At 35.8% G+C, this 18089-nt stretch overlaps 1 protein-coding gene across 5 annotated transcripts in view; it reads right to left on the bottom strand.

Annotated features, from left to right (window-relative positions):
• Positions 1–3637: 3637 nt before the first annotated feature.
• The window catches only part of ppip5k2 (diphosphoinositol pentakisphosphate kinase 2), a 236972-nt gene continuing 222520 nt past the window's right edge, over positions 3638–18089 (bottom strand). For 4 of the 5 annotated variants that reach the window (XM_051683227.1, XM_051683228.1, XM_051683231.1 and 1 more), the window contains 3 exons: positions 7484–7627; positions 6856–6984; positions 3638–4646 (listed from right to left, as the gene is read on the bottom strand). In XM_051683227.1, the coding sequence (XP_051539187.1) occupies positions 4348–4646; positions 6856–6984; positions 7484–7627 (572 nt within the window). In that variant the 3' untranslated portion in view covers positions 3638–4347. Of the gene's footprint in view, positions 4647–6855; positions 6985–7483; positions 7628–9472; positions 9494–16716; positions 16780–18089 lie in introns of all 5 variants that reach the window. The other variant, XM_051683230.1, reaches the window with a different exon arrangement.

Here is an 18089-nt window from a genome sequence, read left to right as displayed (position 1 = left end):
GCAAGAGTTTATGCGCCATACCTCCCGCCACCACCCCTGGAAAATCATCCTCCTTTCTTATCATGGTTGCTAATGGTTCCAGGGCAAGACAGAACACCCTGCCGGGTGCCCCTATCCAAAGTAAAATAATCTGAAATTAGTCCATTTGTTTGTATCGCCGCTACTGGCTGTCTATAAAGTAACTTAATCCATCCAATAAACGTACTCCCGAACCCGTATATTTCCAAAACCTTAAAAAGAGAATTCCATTCTACCATATCAAATGCCTTTTCGGCGTCAAGTGAGATGGCAGCGACTGGAGATTGTTCATTCGCTACTGACCATGGGGTGCCCCAACCCATTCACATTCCATGTGGAGAGAGACAACTTATTCATATTAACATTTGACATATTGATATAATAAAAATAAATAAATTGTGTGTAAAAAACAAGATTACACAGACCACATTCCCCATTAATGTAACAATCAAACCCTGAACTTCCTCCTGATCAAAACAAACAGAAAAAAGAAAAAGGTGCGCATTAACCCCACGCACGACACCGGCGTCAATCCCTTAAAACTCAAAGAGTCCATGTACGCCTACGAGAGCCCCCGCGACAACTTTGCCATCGGATTGCTCAAGTCCGGTGCTTCTATACAAATTTTGTAAGGCAAAATTACATAACAGAAAATACTTTGTAAAACAGACCCCAGCCAACAGGCAGAATAACAGAAAAAACATGTAGACTCATTCACAGAACCATCTGAAAGGTGTGTTCCTCCACAAAATAAACTCCAGCTGATATAAAACCATTCAGTTTCCTCGGACAGACAAGCAATTGTTCAGTGAGCCAGCTGTTATGAGTTCAGTGGATGACAATCATTCCAATGTCCTGTAAAAATACTCAACAAAACAGACTCCAGCCAGCAGGAGGAATAAGCACAAAGGACAAACAGATTTATCCACAGCTGTTCCAAAGGAGTGATATTCAACAGAACAAGCTCCAGCCGCTAGGCGGAGCCAGCACGAAAAACAAAACCGGCATCCCGGTTCCTCAGATGATCAAGAGCCAAACTAACTTGGAGGCTGAAAAAAATAAATAAATAAATAAATAAAAATACACCATAACTTACTCAGCCCGTCAAATTTATAAAAGACGTCCTTTATGTGAGCATGTAGATATTTTGTGGTCATCCAAAGTGTCAATTCTCGATCTGGCCGGAAACTTCAGTGTAAAAAATATCTTCTGTCAATGGAAAAGTTTCTTGGAGTCATGCCACAAAACAAACTCCAGCCGCTAGGCAGAGCCAGTGTAAAAAGAAACAAAAATGGCACCCAGCTTCCTCAGATAATAGAGTTCCTGAACCGCGAGTCAGTCCACTAATATAAGAAACATCAAATGGCTTACTCACTCCAATGTATTTATGAAAGAGAGAGCCTGTTTTGGACATGTAAATACTTTGCGACCATTCTTCGTTTCTATTCTTAGTTTGGCCGGGAACATCATTGCAAAAGTGATCTTCTGCTGGTGTAAGAGTTTTACATTCCTTGAACCGATTGCGTTTCTCTCGTCGAATTCGCAAAGTCTGGGAACAAGAAAATATTATGGTTCTTCCAAGAAAGCTTTCCTTTGCTCCTCGCCTGGCGCAACACCAGATCTTTATCGGATGATCTCAGAAATTTTGCCAAAATCGATCGGGGCCTTTTTCCCCTCAGCAGATCTGTGAGCAGGGACTCTGTGAGCTCGCTCGATTTCCAGCTTGTGGCCTGTTATGTCGAGCAGACTTGGGAAGAGCTCGTCCAGGAATTTCACCATATCTCTGCCCTCTTCATGCTTAGGAATTCCAACAATTTGTATGTTATTCCTTCAGCTCATATTTGCAAAATATTCCAGTTTTTCCTAAATTAATTCCAAATCTGTTTTGAATGTGGGCGGATTAGCGGATAATTCCCTTTCCGATGACTCAAGATAATCGATTCGTTTTTCAACTTCTGTCACTCTTGTAAACAGCTCAGAGAATTTTGTTTCCATCGCCGTAGTCGATCAACATATTACAGCGAGATCTTCCAAGTCAGCAACAACCTTTGTCAGCATTACCGACATGTTGGACAGTTGATGCTGAATTTCATCTACTGACGTGCCGTCCAAATCGAGTCCCTGTCTCGCAGTCCCGCCAGAGGCCTCAGCTTGAACACGTGTCTTTTAATGTCTCCAGAGTCTGAGGATTTTGACTTCTTTGCCATGTTTACCTCAAAGAGCATGTATGTAATTGGGTGTATTGAATCTCACCAGATTATAACATGAAAATAATTTTAAAAACTAGCAAAGTTCGCAGAGCTTGTGTCTCACACGTCTGCTTCTCGCATGGCGTCCCCGGAACCCCCTGGCCAATTCGTTTCTTAAGGCCATGAGGGGTCCAAGAATCACCTGCTTGTGTGTGAACTGAGACATGTAAATGACCAATCACAGTTTGTTTTGTTGTTATGTGCCATTGTGGTTCTACAACAATAGACCAGTGTGCAACACAGTCTGATTTAAACAGTCCACAATTCAGAGCCGTGATAGATGCGTTTGAGCTCAAAATGTTAAAGTGCTTCGACTGTTTTATTCTCTCCCTCTCCTCAACAGTTCCGTTTCTCTTAACGGTCTTGTCTAATGATTAAAAAGGCAAATATCAATAAAACTAATGTCGTATACCGTCTGTGGATACCTTGTTTAAACAGATGTAATACACAAACCTCACAAAACTTGAGCAAATCCAGCATCCTGTGGAGCGCTCATATTTCTTTCTCTAAAGCGTTTTGATCAGCCTCTCCTCAGCAGTTCCCTGTAACCTTTAACTTTCTTGTCTAATGATAAGAAGGCAAATCAATAAAACTTCTATCATATACCATCTGCAAATATGTGGATATCTTGTTTAAACAAATGTAATTCACGAACATCACGAAAATCCAACCTTTTCTTGTCGAGTGCTCATCTAATATCTTCCTCTGAAGCGCAAATTCCATCAGCCAGAATCAAAACTTCAGGATCAGGATCCTGAAAAGTTCCTCTAATAAGTCACAAATCATGACAGTCAGCCCGTAACAATCCAAGCAGGCGATCCAGGCCGTTTAAACTCTCAGTAGATTGCTGCTGCTCTCACTAGATGTGCACGAGCGTGAGTGCAACTTCAAAGTAAAAGCCCTTCACGTGCGCTGAGTAAATGTCAAATTCACTGTGTACAGTATGTACAATTGGTTTGATTCTGTCTTTTGTGAGAAAATGTGACTGCTAATGCACATATGCCATCCATGGCTGCTGGACTACTGTGTGTACTGTTATTTCCTTCTTCCTATTATATTTACAATTTCTTCAAGCAGAAATAACTTACTAAAATTTTATGACTAAATAGAAATCAGAAAAAATGCTATCTATAATTTAAAATACAATCTTATTTTTTTTAAAGATAATTTTTTACAAAGTTAAAGTTTTGTGTAAAATTGAGTAAATATAGTGAAGTAAGAGTTTATTCATTTTTTTTTAGCAATTTTATGTTTACGTTAATTTCTATATTAAATTGTGACATATCGACATTGTATCGGCCATTAACAAACCCATATCGGCTGACCACTATCCAGACCATGTCACATGATTAGGGTCAGAAGCCAGAAAATCTAATCCACTGTAGGACTATTTAATGAATGTAATTACTCTTAAAATTCTATTTTCTAATACAATTTGAACAGATGGTCCCAGCCCAAACATTGGTTGAGCCAGTTTTGCTGGTCGGAATGCTCAAACAAACAGAGCAATGTTTTGAAAGTGCTACAGAGCCAGTTTACACTTTTTGGGGGACCAACAAATGTCCTACTTATAATTGTCTCAGCATATAAACGTGGGATAGGAGAATTACAATAACAGTCAAGGGAACCAAAGTGCGAATTCTGATTGTAATTACATATATGTATGACAAGAGATGATTTTAAACAATGAAATTTCACGTTGGACCTTGTTTGATGAGGCCCTCATTCATTCAATTAACAAAAGATAATAATAAAATTAGCTGCAGCAACTATGTGCATTCATGACAAGTTCTATGCATCAAACTTACATTTTGACATTTAAATATACAACATACAAATAACATATTCTTGTGAAACATTCAGGTGAATGAAAAAGCTAAATCAGCCACAGCTTTTAATTATATGATATCTTTTGGTGTCCCACGTTTACACATCGGCCATTCATGAAATGAGATGACTGAATCAGTAAAAGCAATTAAATTTGGCCTGTAACTTGCTCTATGAAGCAATCCCTCATTGGTTCTTATTTATATATGTATTAACTGTCCATGATATTTGACCGTAGATTGTGGTGCAGTACCTAAGCAGTCCTCGGCTTGATAGCCGTGTCTGTAATTGTGTTCTGGTTGGGGGAGTGTTGTGAATTTAGTCCACTTTGTGTTTCCTGAGCATAATAATAATCTGTTGGGTCACTGGATTGTTGTTGGGTTTTAATGGAGCAGTCATGAGATTGAGGTGGTGTAGTGATACAGATGTTTGGAGCAGGGTTGGACGGCTTTGTCTCGGAGCTCAGAAGTGAGGTTTTTCCATCACTAGCACCATGCTCTGGAACATCTTCTGCAACTGCTCTGGGTTGTCTAGCTGGAAAACCATCTTGATCTAAAGTAAAAATATACACAAGTTAAAAACCACAAAATGACACTGGATGTGGAAGGGCAAATGTGTCTTGTCTTTTATCAAATTGTTGATTTCTGAGGAATAACCAGCCTGATCTCATGAACATTACATGACCGTGGCAACAATTCTGCAAACCAAAATGATGTGCCTTTTTACGTTTTGCTGCAGTTTCCAAGTGAAATGTCAAGCAGGGGGCGCCAAAAGCGAGTAAAATGGTGTCCTAATCAGACAAGGTTTTAATAAGTAAAACAAACCTCCCCAACCTAAAACTTTAACCTAGCCAATAGTGTTCTAAAAGCAAATGAGAGTTAAACAAAACAGACATTCTTACCCCAAAACCAACACCTAAACCTAACTGATAGTGTCCAAAAACAAATAGCAAAATGAAAAGCCAATTTTCTGAAGCAACATCATTTTGTTTTTAAAATGATGTGTAATTGTTAAAGTGTTATGATATCATAACATGGCAGTGTGTGAGTAACAGTGCAAAGAATAAGTGTTTATAAAGTCATAATCAGCAGTTGCAGTCATGATTTGTGTGAAAGTGAAAAAAATGCACAGTTGTTCTGGTGCCTCTAGTGTAATTTCACCAGGAAACCGCAAAGAAACGCAGAGTTCATCATAAGACAATGTTGGTAATAACAGGGTTCCCACAGTTTTTAACCAATGAATGTTCTATAACCTTTGCAGTTACTTGGATAATCAAGCATTCAGACTGATTTGTGAATCGTTTCCACAGATTAATTGAAAAGTAACTCTGAACAATTCCTTCTAATATCAGACATTGCTATAGCTTGCGGGCAAGTTCTACTAAACCTGCAACATCATTAACACAATAAGGTTGTATAGATTAACACATCAGTTAACATATAATAATAAATAACGAACAAATTAAAAAAGAACAAAACCTTTACAGCATTTATTAATCTTTTTTAATGTTCATTCTTATGAACTAACAATGAGCAATAGTATAATTAGAAATTAATATTAACCAATATTTAAAAAGTGTTGTTGTTGTTCATTGTTTGTTCATGATACCAAATGCTTTAACAAATATAAGTGTCAAGGACATTTTTGTAAAGTGTTACTGCAAAATCAAGCTGCTGGAATATTTTAGAGCAAAGCATAACTAGAAGAAATTATTTTCACTACTGTGTATAAAATGTCCATGACTTTTAAAATTATTAATTTTCCAGGTTTGAAAAGACAATCTGAAAACTCCCTGATATTTTCAGGTTTTCCATGACTGTGGGAACTCTGTAATAATCTGGAATCACAAGTGAACATGTCCATATTACATTGCAAAATATTATGACAGCATTTTATGACTTTTGATTGCAACTGACATTATTACATGTATTAATTATAAACGCTACCAGTCAAGAGCTTGGACACCTCATTCTTTATTATTACTATTTTCCAAATTTTTTGAATAACAGTGAAATCACCAAAACTATGAAACAGCACACAGGAATAATGGGAAATAATTTGTGACCAGTGTTGGGTAAATTACTTTATAAAAATATTTTAACTATACATTACTGATTACTTTTTTAATTTTTTGGTAATTAATATCTTAATGTATTCTACATAAATAATATTATTTTAGAAATATGAGTAAACTTAGTAATGCACGTAAAAGTAATTAAATTAATTTAAATTCAGTAACTGAAATCTGATTACAAGAATGTACAAATGTTATATACACTATTTTTAACTGTAATTTGATTTCAGTAACTAATTACTTTGTAATCAGATTACACCCAACACTGGTAGTGACCACAAAGAATGTTCAACAAATCAAAACTCTTATAATCAAACTTCTTCAAATTAGCCACCTTTTGCTGAGATTACCACTCAGCATACTCTGGGCATTCTCTTAACCAACTTCATGTGGTGCATTCTAGTATGCTTCTTAAACAGTACTGTAACATACAAGGTGTTCCCATGTATGTTTGACACTTGTTGGCTGCTTTTCCTTCATGAATATCACTAATAAAAATAAAACAAAAATATATTAGTTGTGTCTACAGAAGTAATTTCAAGCATTTAAGTACAAAGTTTTAGATCAAAAGATTTGACAAACATGAAGAACATAATTATGTCCATACTTTTAGCTAGTAGCGCATATAACAGCATGTCCAGTGTAGCATTTGTTGATGCAAAGAACTTGTTGGTGCTTATAACGTACTGAACATGCCTGATGTGCTCCACTCTGGTGAGCATGTTGGCGTCTTCTTGCCAAGAGACTGGGTGAATTTGCAGGGCAAAACCTTTGCTGGAGTGTACATGTTTAAAGAAGCCTTCTTTGTAGTCGCAGCTGAGGGTTACACAAATAAATACAGGTTAAAACAGATGCATACTGCATACTTATAGGCAAAATCGTTTTTACAGTGTAGTCTTAGCTTTTGTTATTATAACTTAAAATGTAGAATAACTGCCCTGGATTGATCTTGAGAACTCAATTATTAATGTTTTTGTAAACTTTTTATAAGTTATTAAATTTTAAATTTAAGAGAACTACGCACATTATGTTCAATCACGGATTCCCAGTTTACACCGCACCATGAATAAATTATGCAAATTACAGTGTTACCATGCTTTTATTTATGTTGTTGTTGTTGTATTTGTTGTCATTTCAGTTATTTATCATGATTATTCAAAGCTAATTTTTTTAGTTACTTAATGCTTTTTGCATTTCACCATCATTGCTTGGCCATTTATGCTAAAATAGCAGTAGCACGGACACATGCTTTTTCAAGTTGAAGTTTTTTTTTTTAGTTTTTTTTTACATGTACGCAGATTGCCAGTTAGTGTACCTGGAGAAGATGCAGATATGTCCAGGATTGCATCATGGGATATGGCTATGGAGGCGAGGAAGTCATCTACTTGTTTGAGAGACAGGGAATTATGGAGGGTTTCCAATGGGCAGATTGAAGGAACCATGGAGTACAACTCAAAACCTTCAATAAAAAATATAATATCAGAAAAGAAGAAAAACTGTGGCTGTAAATACTCATTTGGCATGATCTTTAAATAATAATCTTGGATTCATTGCAGTGACATGGTGTTCCATTTCCGTAGAAAATAAAATCAAGCAACAACACCATCAAACATGAGTTTGAGGTGGCCAGAATGGAGGCAGATGGTCACACAAAGAATAAAGCCCAAAGTATAATTCAGTCAGATGCTAACGCTAGGTGTATGCGTACAGAACGCATGACGAAAAAGTTCGAGCACTTAACACGTGCGGCCCGATTTTTCTAACCGCGTATACTCCGAACTCTGTGTGCGCAAGACATTTTTTGCACTAATTAGTGAGTCCACAAGGTGGCAACACTCACAACTGAAATGTTGCTGTCACAAAGAAGCATCAGAAGATGTCATCGCTGGTAAACAACAGGAGACAAAGTCGGAAACAACAACAGTGGATGTGCACGTCAAGAGCATGGGTCAGGAGATACCTGCATTTGTGTACCTCGAGTCTGAAGGAATATAAAGACATTTTTATTGGTCTAAACTCCTGAAGAGAAATAGTCCAATATCTCATAGCAGTCATAGCGTGCATGCACCTGTGTATGCGTGCAGTCAAATGAAGTATACTTTGAAAGGCTAGCATTCAACTGTACACAGAAGCTAAGCATTCACATCAATACTAAAGTATATTTTGGGCTTAACTCAACCATACAAAAATCTCACCCTACCAAAAACATCATTCAGCCACAATGAGTTTGAAGCGGAAGTGATATTCTACCTACTTTGTACAAATATTTACATTGCTCAGATGCAATTAGTGACACACTATAATCATGATTTGTTCCACTTAATCATTCACTTTGGGACATAATGCCTGCATATAATATTTTTTGTCTTTTAATAAAGAAATAAGACACAAGAGGCAATGTGTTAGTGACCTTACCACAGGTAAAGAGTGTTCTTAAAATTAAATCACAACTTCAGCTTATTGCTTTAATAAACGGCAGCAACATAAATATGATAAGACACCAATGTTCAATAAATAGTTAAATGTATTATTAATGACCAGAATAAACAACTCTGCTGCAAAGTAAAAGTGTCAATTAACCTCACTGTAGGCTGTTTACAATGCCTGTTGTCAGAAACCTGGTGCATTAATATAGAATGTGCAGCCAAAGGTGTGATTATCAGCATAGTATCTGTCCCACTTCACACCCAGATAAATTAGCTAATATTGTAAAAATAAAATTAAAAAATAAATAAATGCCTATTAGCTATAAAACACACATAAGAGTTAAAGAAGCCAATGACACAACAGTATGAGGTAATTATTCAATGTTCAGATTATTAGGTTTTCATGTTTTAGAATGAATAAAAGGTGAGATCATTTTTGAGCAATTAATAAAAATATAACAATCATATATATATATATATATATATATATATATATATATATATATATATATATATATATATATATATATATATATATATATATAATTCAATGGGACATCTGCAATATGTGTTACTATTCCTTCTGTGAGTGTATGGAACAAACCAATATCTTATATTGGACTGATTATTCCATATATTTTAAAAGATGAAAAGTTTATTATGGGTAAATACATACTTTTAAAAGCATTAGAACTCCAAAGAGTTTCTTTTACTGTTCTAATATTATGGGGGAGATCCAAGTGGATTGAAATTTCGTAAGGGTCAAAAATAAGCCCTTAAAACTAACTAGATGTCACTACTAAAAAAGCTTTGGGGAACAGAGACTAAATAAAACAACAAACACTAATTACACAGGATATAATGTGATTAACACTTACCACTGAACATACTGGAAAACACTGACCCATTTAGAAAAGCAGATTAAAAGAAAAAAACAAAAACAAACAATAAAAATGATATGCTAAAAAAAATGGGCAATTTCACACGACAGCTTATTTCCAAAACATCAATTGAATTATTAACTTAATTACTGCAATGCAGCATTATGCACTTAACAATACTTTACATTTCACCTATTCACACAGAATTTAGGAAATATTTTATACAACCCCCCTTTTTTTTTTTGTGGAAAAAGTTGGGACAGTATGGAAAATGCTAACAGAAGCAAAAAGGAGTAATCTGTAAAGTCGATTCACCCTGTGCTATGTTGAAAGCACAACAACAATATTATTTGATGTTTTACCTTGTTAATGAATTTTTTTTTTTAACCCTGTAAAGACTGAATTATTTTTTTTTGTTTACATTAAACAGTTATATATATATATATATATATATATATATATATATATATATATATATATATATATACATATATATAAAATAAATAATAAAAGAAAACACTATCATATTTGATACTAATCCTCCTGAGGCCCAACAATTAATTTTTTGGTTTAGGCATTTGTTATTTAAGTTTTTCTTAGCCTATACATGCTACAGTGGTAAATCTTGGTGTATTATCAGAGGACTCCCTGGGCTTTTCATAGATACCAAATGTTTGAGAGTTTGGCCATAACTTCCTCTCCTTGGTCTATAAATATGGACTGAAATGTATCAATGTTCAATTCAGTACATCAAATACAATATGAATAAAATAAAATTTTTCTAATAAACAACTTTTATCATACGTATTTTATGCACCAAACACTATATTGACATTTTAAAAAAGGGAAATTGTAAAACTTTATTCACTGGGTCTAAGGAACTTGACATCATAATTGCTTGTAATGTAAAATAATGAGATATTTATAATGACAGAGCAGGCTGCATATATGAAAATACACAGAAATATTAGTTCAAACTTTGAATATATCTTATAAAGAGCATATGTCAGAATTTTTAAAGCTCTGTGATTTTTTTTGTGACATGAATGGATTGGAATGGTGATTGAAAGCCTGTTGTATCATATTTAATACATATGGAGTTCAGCTGGGCTTTTCAATAAAACAATAAACAAAATTTTACTAGGGATGGCCCGATAAATTTTTTGGAGAACGAGTACCGATACTTCCTTTTCAGTACTCGCCAATACGCTAAAAAATGTTTTCTTAAAAAAAAAAAAAAAAAAAAAAAATGCATATTTAAGGGAAAGATTATTTTTCATGACAAAAAGCATCTCTGTATGTTAACACGTATGGCCCTATGAAATCCATTACAATTTATTTTTTTATTTCTTTGACAAATTCCATATTTAGCAGTTTAATTCAATGTTATCATTAAAGGGTGATTAAAATTAATTTCATAAAACTTTTATTAAATGAAAACAGAACAATTATCAGTAATTTTCAACATACCATTGACCATTTTTTTGTCATTACATTCATACGTCAGATGGTATGGGTTTTTGGTATCTGAGCCTTTTTAGGAGTACAAGTTCGTGAGCCCAGTTTTGGACCCGATTCCGATACCAGTGTCGGGACATCCCTAATTTTAACCAAGCAGATGCAAATTTGCAAACAGATGCATTGAGAACAATGTTTCCCAAAGACAAATTGGTGGGATTTTGGGCATTTCACCAACTACAGCGCACAATACAGTTGAAAGAGTCAAGGAATACGGTCAAATCTTGGTCAAGGGCAAGGCCGAAAATCACTTCTAATTCTCCGATCCCTCAGACGTCACGGTAAAAAAAACCCGTCATGCATCTGTAATAAATATCATGACAAGAGCTCAGAAATACTTCGATAAACCTTTGTCAGTCAACACCATTCAACGCCACATCCACAGATGCAAGTTGAGACTTTATTATGCAAAGCAGAAGCCATACATGATTCCAGAACATTGGAATCATGTTTTGTGGCTGCGTAGGCAGAGAGTAAGAGTGCAACATTGGCCTGCCTGCAGTCCTGACCTTGCTTCAAATGCGTGTGGCGCATTATGAAGCGCCCCGTACAATTGCGCAGCTGAAGACCTGCATAATGTATAAATGGGTGAAAATTCACAAACTTGTGTCTTCTGTGCTCAAACGCTTAATAAATGTTATTAGAAGAAATGGTGATGTTACAAAGTGGTAAACACTCGACTATCCCAACTATTTTGAAGAGTGTTGCAATAATTAGATTTTAGAAGTGTATATTGAGAAAAAAATATTTTTTAAATAAAATAAATTCAAAAGGTAAAACATGGAATAATGTGTTGTTGTAGAGCTTTCATTATAGCACATGGTGAACTGAATTAAAAAGAAAATCACTCCTTTTTGTTTTATTAGCATTTTCCATACTGTACCACCTTCTTCGGAATTGTGGTTATATTTCTGATAAAATAAACAGGTTAAAAATATTTTAGTTAATAAATATTTCTCAAAGTCCAAATGCGGCAAATTCTGCTCACCTGAAAACTAACATTTCATCAGCTTCTAAGACTAATTGCAATCAACTACAATAAAGCAAGCAAATAATTAAATATACAGTGACACCCAAAAGTATTTTGTCACTTAAGCCACAGTTAAAAATGTATAAATGTCTTTGCATTGTATAAAAAACCCCACTGTTAAACCCAACAAATGCCCATAATAGCATGTTTTAGCTAGACTTTATGTGCAACAATTTTTTGAAGTTGTGTAACTTCAGTAATTGAACTATGCCTTAGTTACTCAGAAAACCATAGTTAGGATAACTTGATTTGTATACGTACCATTTTGTCATACCATATCTCAAAACATGCTAGTCATCTTCTTCACTTAGAATGTTATCTATTTTATTGCCTTCACTCATTTTTCAAAAGTCAACTTGAATGTTAAATAGTCAATACAACTGAAATTGTTGAGAGAAAATGATTTTTCATGCAGTCAGCTGACTGGTTAAAAAGAAAGAAAGACGTTAGCCGCTTTTCCACCATCGGGTCGAACGGTTCTGAGGATGGTACGGTTACAGTAGCATTTCCACTTGAGCACGGTTCTGCACGGCACGATTATAAACCATTCTCAGCCCGGAATTCTCTGCACGGTTCTCAACCATGCTGGTGGAATGGGTTTAGTATGTGGCGCCTCGTTTAGTGTATCTTCATGATTATATTATGATGGTTTACGATTATTGTAGCCTACATTTGTTCATTTAAACTCAAAATACATCAATATATTCTCATAAACTATTTTCATATAATACTTTTATGATATTTTGTCAATAAATATCCTTTTTAGTTAGTCTGGAAACTTTCTGCATATTCATATCATGTGGCAAACAAGCCTTCAGCAAATTAAACCTGTCCCCTTTTTCTCTTTCCTTTTTGTGACATGACCCGTGTCTTTGCTGCCTGTTAGCAGAGTAAAACCAGGGAAAAAAAGCAGTCCTAAAAACTGCAATATGCGATCATCTTCCATCACGCTGTCCCAAACAGATGGATCTGTTAAGTACATTCTTCTGATTTCACCACACCACAGTGGAAAAAGAAACTGTAACCACTCTAGCTGGCCAGGATCGGCCCGGAACGGTACAGTTTTGCGATGAGAACTGTTCGGCCCGATGGTGGAAATGTTAAGATAAAATGAAAAGTTAATGTTTAATGAATGTTTAATGGTTTTGTTAGAAGTCACCAACATGGTGATTAGTTTTCCCTTTGGTTGGGCACTTGGACCTATTCTGACTTTGCAAATTCTGCTGCATTGTGTGAAACCATTCCGGACAGCGCATTATATCTACCGGGCTTCTAGCTGTTCAGAGCGGATCGCACCGTTAATGGGGAAAACGAGAGGCGGTGGAACGTGTTTTTACATCAATTAATGTTGGTGTACAGATTTAACAACGTTAAAGAAAATGTGCTGTCCTAATTTAGAGGCGCTCTACATAAACTGCAAACCTTTCTACTCACCGCGTAATTTTCCTCATGTATTCTTGTGTGTGTTTATATCCCTCCACACGCATGTGTTTGTGCAGCACTGCAACAGCTGGCTTATCAGATCACAGACATGGAACAACAATACCCGGACTCACTTATTATTATTATTCTTGGGGATTTTAACAAGGCAAATTTAACATGTGAACTGCCCAAATACAGACAGCACATTACATGCCCCACCAGAGACAGAAATATACTGCATCATTGCTACACAACATTAAAGGATGCATATCGCTCTGTCCCTAGAGCAGCTTTGGGACTCTCTGATCACTGTCTGGTTCATCTTCTTCCGATCTACAGGCAGAAACTAAAATCAGCTAAACCTGTAGTAAGGACTGTAAAGAGATGGACCAATGAAGCAAAGCTGGAACTACAAGCCTGCATTGACTTCACTGATTGGAGTGTTTTTGAGGCTGCAGCCACAGACCTGGATGAGCTCATAGATACTGTGACATCATATATCAGTTTCTGTGAGGATATGCGCATTCCTACTAGGACTTATTTAAAATACAACAACGACAAACCATGGTGTACAGCAAAACTCAGGCAGCTTCGTTAGGCCAAAGAGAATGCTTACAGAAGTGGGGATAAAAATGGTATAATCAGGCCAAAAACAGACTGACAAAGGAGATCAGAATGGCTAAAAGAAGCTATTCTGAAAAGCTGAAAAAACAGTTTTCAGCTAACGACCCTGCACCAGTATGGAGAGGACTGAAACACTTTACCAACAAGACATCATCCCCCAACACTGTAGGGAATCAACAATTGGCTGATGACCTAAATGTGTTTTACTGTAAATTTTAAAAGCCCAGTCTTACACCCCACACCCGCTCTGACCTTCACAGCACACAAACATTTACACCTCCTGCTACTCTACCTGCACTTAAGATCTGTGAAGAGGATGTCATCCAGCATGATGATGAGTCTGCATACAGCTGGCTGTCTAGTGCAGTCAAAACAACCTAGAGCTGAACATGCTTAAAACAGTGGAGATGACAGTGGACTTTAGGAGGAACACCCCAACATTACCCCCGCTCACCATTCTGAACAGCACTGTGGCAGCAGTGGAGTCATTCAGGTTCCTGGGCACTACCATCTCACAGGACCTGAAGTGGGAGACCCACATAGACTCAATTTTGAAAAAGGCCCAGTTGTTGTGTGTTCAAGTAACTCACCTCGCTCTCTCTGCCTGGTCTCGTGTATCTGTATTGGTTGCCTGTCTCTGCCGGTGCGTCTGGAATGTGGCTACCTTCCAGTTTCCAGCTGCGCTTATCCTTCTGCCCACACATTCTTCAACAGAGGATTCCTCACAGATCTGCTCTCTACACTGCCACGACGCACAGATGCATACAAACACACTCTGCACGGAGGATTCCTCACAGATCTGCTCTCTACACGACCATGATACACACACATCTACAAACACACTCACCACCTTCCTGATGCAGTCGGTGCCGGGTATCCCACACTTCGCCAGCCCTACTGTGTTCTAATTTATTGTCAATAAAACCTGTGAACTGTTCCTCTGCTCTTGGGTCTCTTGCTTTCTGACATTCTTTAACATATCCTACCTCTTCTACATTACATCACATGAACATAACTGTATATCTGTATATAACATTTTCGAACAACATTATTGCTCTATTGTATATTTCTCTTTTTTTCCATCTGTTATATCTTATTTTTTTTATTTGTATGTCACTATATGTATATATATTTAAATGTATATGTTTGTATGTATGTATATACGGTTGCATTTGCACTGGAAGCTTCTGTCACCATGAAAAATTCCTTGTGTGTGTAAGCATACTTGGCAATAAAGCTCATTCTGACTCTGATAATTTGTGGATGTGCTGTAGGCAGTTTCCTAATAGGAATAACAGCTTGGTGTCATGGCTCTGGATTTGTAGGTTTTAAACTTATGTTCAATTAGTTTGATTACAAATTATAATAGCATTGATCAGTATTAAGGAGGACTGCAGTTGCGGATGATTGTCTATAGTGGTGGAATAAAGCAGTTGGTAGGTCTGAAAAGCTTTCAATCCAACTCATTTTATGCTCAGGCATAAATTTTGAATTCTTTAACAAACAATATTGAAAGATTTACTTCGTTTAAAAATGGACTCTTTGTCGATGCAACTTTTAAACACATATTTTAAAAGTGTATCCTGTGTATAATGACATATACATGGATGTCTAAAGGCTAAGCCCCGGATGTCCACTGACCCTAAAACCACCCCTGATAAGACCATGAACATTACAAAACAGATTAGCCTACTGATAGAAACAACAGTCAATTAAAATGGCAAATGAAACCAGAAAATAGTAAAACAATACGACTACATAATTTATTCAATAAATACACAAATTTATAAGTAGTAGCTACTCAGAAAAGCAAGGAGAGTAACAAGTACTTTTTTTTTTTAACTAAGACTTCCTTTTAACTTGATATAATTTGGTGAAGGCAGTGAATTTGCAGATTTTTTTTTTTTTTATGTTAACAAATTAGTTTTTACAGTGGTCCAAGTGGCATTTATTTCAAGAAATGTTGCATAAACACTTTTCAAGCAAAACAATGAGCAAAAAAGAAGTTTGTTACTATAGGTTTCAAATGATAAATCCATATATATTAAGTTCAAAAGGAAGAAAAAACATATGTGGACACTTTCTGGTTGAAAAATATTGAGGAACACGTACATAGTTAATGTGAGGAACTACACCTGTGGTTACTCTATATGAGAATTTGAGAGGAACAGAAATCCTCTTGACACCAAAATGCTTTTAATCCAACAAATAACAAATGTCTGAGAAATAGTCTAGCATTATTTCCTTGCAGAAGCCACTTGGTTCGATATTTTGTATCTAATGCAAATGACATTCAATCATTTTAAAGCGTGACCAAGAGTCCAAAAATATGTTTTAGGGTCCATTGTATGCAACAACAAAAAATGCCAAATATCATAAAGTCAGGTTTAAACATATTATACATTTGTACAGATGAAGGAACAAAACTGACAGCAATCACTGTGTAGCGGAAACAAAATGCTAATTGTGGAAGTATACGGTTACTGGATTGTTGAATGGGTATTCTAGTCATTTAAACAATAAACACCACAATCCCTGTGCACTGTCCTGGTGCTGAGGAGGGAACTCTACATACAGAAGAAAAGAAAAATAAATCATAAATAATGGATGTGAGAGAAAAACTGGGAATTAACAAAAGCAAACATACCATTGGTTGGATGTCGCGCAAATGAGATAGAAAATCTTTTTACAGCAGAACCATGTGTGGCCTCTGAGAAAGAGAAAAACAGGTACCTGAAATGTATAACAGCTAAAAGACAGAGGGTTAGAAAAGGGCAAAGAAACCAAGTGTTAGAGGTCATGCAGCAAAGATGTGAAAGAAAAGCAAAAGAGTGCTGTTTAGTGCATTAGTGGGATAGTGATTAACAACGACAAACCTTTCCACTTTCAAAACAACAACATGTTCCCTTCTGTTTGTCAAAATGAACCAGATTCAACCAATTATTATGTCATACTATGCAATCCAACAACCTAGGGCTGCAAAATTAATCAGAAAAATAATTTAGATTAAAATTACAGCTATCACAATTTACAAACAGTGAGAAGTGTCAATTACCGCATTCAATTTTGTTTTTTGCAGCAGTTAAGCTTTGTAACTAATTACATACATGTCCTTTAAGCAATGGCAATCGTGAATCAGAGACATTTAAATGAACCTAATAGGCCTATCAGTAATGCAAACATGTTCTGAGTGAGTTTTAGCACTTCTGTTCACATTGGCACATAAAAACTGTGTAAACTTGCAGTGACCGCTTCGCTGATTATAATTGAATAGGAACTTTCTAGTATTGCTAGTATTTTGATGCTAAGATGGCCAATGTAAAGTTTAGGCACAGTCTTGGTTTATTGATGAAGAAAATCAATAAAGTAACATTTCCTTTATAAAAAAAAAAAAAAAAAAAAAAAAAAAAAAGAAAAATATTCTATATATAAAAAATATCTATATTTATTTGTTTTTAATTGTGCAGTGTGATTCACACACACATTAGAACAATGCCCACTATCCAACAGGGTATTGAAAAAGCATCAAAATAACCCCCGCTTCATATTGACAAATATAAAAAACATTACAATGTCACTAGCCAGTAAGGGTAGTAAAAAACATTTGAAAAAAGCTCCCCTTTGCATTCTCAATGAGAGAGAAAACACCAAGGTCAAAAACCTGCTCATAATTCAGCAATGAGCGCATTTACATGCACACCAATATGCTGATTACTCCCAAAAATCATCTTATTCTAAAAATCTGACAAAGAAATCCGCATTTACATGACAATTGAAATAAACACGTTATTCTCTGCTTTAAGATGTTTACATGCCATGCGAAATCGGCATAATCGGTTTATGCTTTCGCCATATAACTGATAAAAGAACACAGTTTATTGCATTTATATGACCACACACATTGTTGCATAATCGGTGTAGGAACGTGCATGCAAACACGTTCAATGACACTAGCCAACAGGGTAATGAAACACTGACACATCAACCCTCCTTTGCAGCCAAAATATAAGAGGAGAAGGA

The sequence above is a fragment of the Myxocyprinus asiaticus genome, chromosome 42 (assembly GCF_019703515.2).
Source record: "Myxocyprinus asiaticus isolate MX2 ecotype Aquarium Trade chromosome 42, UBuf_Myxa_2, whole genome shotgun sequence".
NCBI lineage: Eukaryota > Metazoa > Chordata > Actinopteri > Cypriniformes > Catostomidae > Myxocyprinus > Myxocyprinus asiaticus.
This window is presented reverse-complemented; position numbering and strand designations above follow the sequence as displayed.